Source organism: Dendroctonus ponderosae, unplaced genomic scaffold (genome assembly GCF_020466585.1).
Source record: "Dendroctonus ponderosae isolate FM_Combo_2020 unplaced genomic scaffold, Dpon_F_20191213v2 Dpon_F_20191213_9, whole genome shotgun sequence".
NCBI classification, from domain to species: domain Eukaryota; kingdom Metazoa; phylum Arthropoda; class Insecta; order Coleoptera; family Curculionidae; genus Dendroctonus; species Dendroctonus ponderosae.
In genome coordinates this window covers 7,305,606-7,309,459 of record NW_026019116.1, presented here as the reverse complement: position 1 = coordinate 7,309,459, position 3,854 = coordinate 7,305,606, and the positions used below count along the sequence as shown (strand labels likewise).

Here is a 3,854-nt window from a genome sequence, read left to right as displayed (position 1 = left end):
GCACTATTTATCAATCTGTAATAAAAGACGTGAGGAAATTCTGTCTTTTTTAAAGACAAAAATTTTTGAGGCAAAATACCTAAAAAGAAGTTTGTAAAAAAACTTTTATCGCGCTGACCTCTCTTTTTGTTAGCTGATTGGAGGTGGATATCGGCTTGAGATTGCTCGTTCTGTTGCCAAAGTTTGCGAGTTTTTGGCTGATCACACTTTCTTCGTTCGTTAGAATTTCTAAGAGACATTTCGGGTCTATGAGGTCCTTGTAAGCCACCACTCTCTGAAATTTTCTGTTTATTGTCATTTTTCTTCTAGTATGTTGGAACCTACCGTTGAATAGTCGTATAGGGTTCTGGGCTTTTCCACATTTTTTTGAATGGCATTCTGAAATAAGAGGATTGTTTATGCGGTTTGATCAAATAAACACTTGGACAGTGACTTTGTCTTTTTCTGATGGAGTCCTTTGAGTTTTTGATTCAAATTCGAGCAAATTGCCCCCTTATATTCTTGTTCTTCAACTGAGGGAAATATGTGCTAAAAACGTGGTCAAAATTGACTTTATGTGCCTGCCACTGAAACTGAATGGCGCGTTTGATTCACTCATTCAGTGAACGGTTTCTCAATGTTTTGAGGTTTGAGATAGAATGAAAGGGTCCTTAAACATAGAGAAACTTAGGTCAAATATTTAGAAACTTTATTCTATAAAGTTGTTCTGTTAAAGTGTGTTTGAGCGGAAATTCAATAGCTAAAGTTCTTTAACAGCTACTTTATTGCTGGAAAGGGCATTTTGTAAATTCAACATATGCGTTAAACAATCGATTAGAATCTCGTATAAACAACTTACAATTTTTTTATGAATGACAGAAAATAACTGTGATCTAAGATCAAGCGACTGGCAGGGTTCACTGGGATTTGACATGTCCTAGATAGATTAAAATAATTTTTATAAATAGACCGTTTCTGAAACCAACGAATATTGGTGTAGAAAACGATAAGTGTTAGTAGAAAATTGGATGGTTTTATATGGGAGTTTAAAGCGGGCGTTTGAGCCGATTGGTGCGAATTTTGGCGCCAACGATTACGATATGAGTTTTTCAACGGTTCGCAGATAAATAATTACTTAGCTGACCAGCAAAAGTATCAACAAATTGAGATAACCCACATTTAAATTAATTAAACATGCGGCTTTTTAAATATTAACCAAAACACGATTTGTAAATAGGCGCAAGTCAGCCAGGCGATAAACCCTAAGAAATTGGAATCATTTTTGGAACCTTTGATTGGAATCATTGATTTGCTGAAATAAATGTTCAACTATCAAGGCTGATTGATTCTTAGTTGGTTAATCGTCTTCATTTTTTTAAGGAAAAACTCATCAAACAAAAAAAGTACAATCGAATATTGAAAAATAGCTTTTAAGCGCCATATGTTAGCAATGTTCCTTACCTGCTCAGTTTGCTCGACGCTTTGCGCACATTCACTCAAATTCCGAACTGAAAACAGTAATAAAACACTGGAAATGATCCTGAGCAGCTCCATGACATATTTGGAGCAAAGTAGTGTGTTAAACAGCACTAGTAAAGTAATTCCTGTTTTGTATTGACCCCTGAATATCTTCGCTCAGTCTTCATGTACGAGATAAAATAGTGCTGTACGAGGCGCTTTGGATAAATACGCAATATTTTGGAAATTTCATTAAAACTAATGAGCTTATTATCTTTCGCCTTGAGGCATTTAACTGGGGATACGAAAGAGAACCTTATTGATCAGTTTCGAGGTCTTTGGCCATCAGTTTGGCCAAATTGCGAACGTTTCGTCTAGTCCCGTATAGCAGGGCCCTTGTATCCGAAACTCTTAAATCGATATCGAAAGATGTTGACAGTTTTTGGCTGATCGCTAATTATCCAAAAAATGTGTCACCTAGTTTCACGGATAATTTACTAGGCTTTTGCTCTAATTTTTCAAATATTTTACTAAACAAGTTGATAATCGGTCAGCTTTTCCTCTCCTATCTCTCCTCGTATGTAGGATATGCTATAATTATGAAAAACTAAAAAACGGCTATACATCAATGGGCTGCATTAATAAAACTTTATGATCTGTAAATACAAACGTTTTCTTGTTATGTAATGGAGTTAATCGTTATTTTGTTTCGCTAGGTTGCTAATTGAATGAATTAACTGCGGAAAAACGACAGTGATTTATCGATGTTTATACTATTTATTTTCAAATTTTTACAAAATATGGTTTTGAATACTGTTTTTCCTTTACATTTCATATTTGCTGGTTAATTTCGTTTGCTGATTGTCTTTTTGAGCAGACAAAATAAAAACAATAAACCCCAATTCCTCGGACTTAGTTGTCGATAAAATTTTGCGACATACTCATTTTATACCATTAACTAAGATAAACGGGGTCACGATTGTATAACGTTAGTTTGAGATTAATTCGGGAAATCAAAAGTTTTTTTTTGTTTTTAATGTGTATCCGCGTTGACCTGATTGATATCAGGGCGTTAGATTACGAATCCCATTGGACAGAAGAGGACTTCAATAAATACATCTGTTAATTATATTTTAAGTTAAAATATTTTGTTCTGTTGGCCTCCTGCTGTGCGTTCTGGACAAATTCTCCTCCATTTTGCCTTACAAAACTGTCAACATTTCCTTATCGATGGTTCACTTTCGAACGAATTCTGTGGCTCAAATGGTTCTTGAGAAACTTCGAAAAAAGCAGCGTCAGGTATGAGTCGATTTTGCGAGTCATAGAAAAATGACGCAAATCTAAAACTCTTTGAAATCAAAACTTTTTTGAGAAAACTGCCAGCATTTCCTTATCGATGGTTCACTTTCTAAAAATGTCATTTATTTGTCTCTAGAGTTATGTAAAAATGAGCGTTCTTGCTCATTTTGCTTCTGGGAAAAAGCAAAAAGGGGAAGGAAATGTTTGGCATAATCTTGCACCTCAGTGTTCAATATTCAAATTTTATTTTCTGGATAAAAACTGCTCAAATTTCCTCACGCATGTTGTTATGACTGAATCGAATTTTCAATGTGTGATGTTTGAGTCGATTTTGCAACTCACAAAAAGCACACAAATCTAAAACTTCTTGAAATCAAGGCTTTTTTGAGAAAACTGCCAACAATTCCTCATCGATAGATCACTGTCTAAAAAGGCCATTTATTTATCTCTGGAATGACTTGAAAATGAGGGTTTTTGCTCATTTTGCTCCCAAGAAATGAGCAAAAACAGGACGAAGAACATGCAATTTTTGACATATTCTTGCACCTAAGTGTGTGATATTCAAATTTCGCCTAAGTGTCTGATATACAACTTCTTCTATAAGGATATACTTCTGCTTCTCTTTGCGCTGAAGAAGGAAAACACCATTACTTTGTTTAAAATTCGGAAAACCTATAAATTTAACTCCCTTGGTATTTGAATCTTGTTCCTCATGAGTTTCCACTTCATCATGGCTTTGTTCTTTACTTGTACCAACTCTTCCTTTTATGTCTTCTTCTGTTCACTGATTTTTAGTATTTTCTATCGCTTCCACCAGTTTTTCCCAAACATCTTATTTCGTTGCAAAATGTCCATCTGTGTTGGACCCACCAGCTTCTGCAAGGTCTATTCGTAAAATATTCTCGTCGCTTCGTTCTTTTTTCATTTATTTTTTGACTTAAATTTCTTTTTACTTCCATTTTGTCTTTTCAAACTCTTCTGTTAGCTGTTGCTCTTTTCCAGTTAATCATCTTGAACCCATGCGTGCACATTGGTCACACCTTTTCTTTTTTTGTCATTCCTAGGCAGCACAGCTGATATATATAAATTAATCAAAAGAACAGAAAGTAAAAGGCGTG

At 34.8% G+C, this 3,854-nt stretch overlaps 1 protein-coding gene across 4 annotated transcripts in view; it reads right to left on the bottom strand.

Moving 5' to 3' along the window:
• Positions 1-1,652, bottom strand: part of LOC109539337 (collagen alpha-1(I) chain) — a 26,316-nt gene extending 24,664 nt beyond the window's left edge. For 2 of the 4 annotated variants that reach the window (XM_048669762.1, XM_048669763.1), the window contains exons 1-3: positions 1,441-1,652; positions 325-378; positions 119-274 (exon numbers count right to left, since the gene is read on the bottom strand). In XM_048669762.1, the coding sequence (XP_048525719.1) occupies positions 119-274; positions 325-378; positions 1,441-1,533 (303 nt within the window). In that variant the 5' untranslated portion in view covers positions 1,534-1,652. The remainder of the gene's footprint in view (positions 1-118; positions 275-324; positions 379-1,440) is intronic. The other 2 variants (XM_048669764.1, XM_048669765.1) reach the window with 1 other exon arrangement.
• Between the last annotated feature and the right edge of the window lie 2,202 nt (positions 1,653-3,854).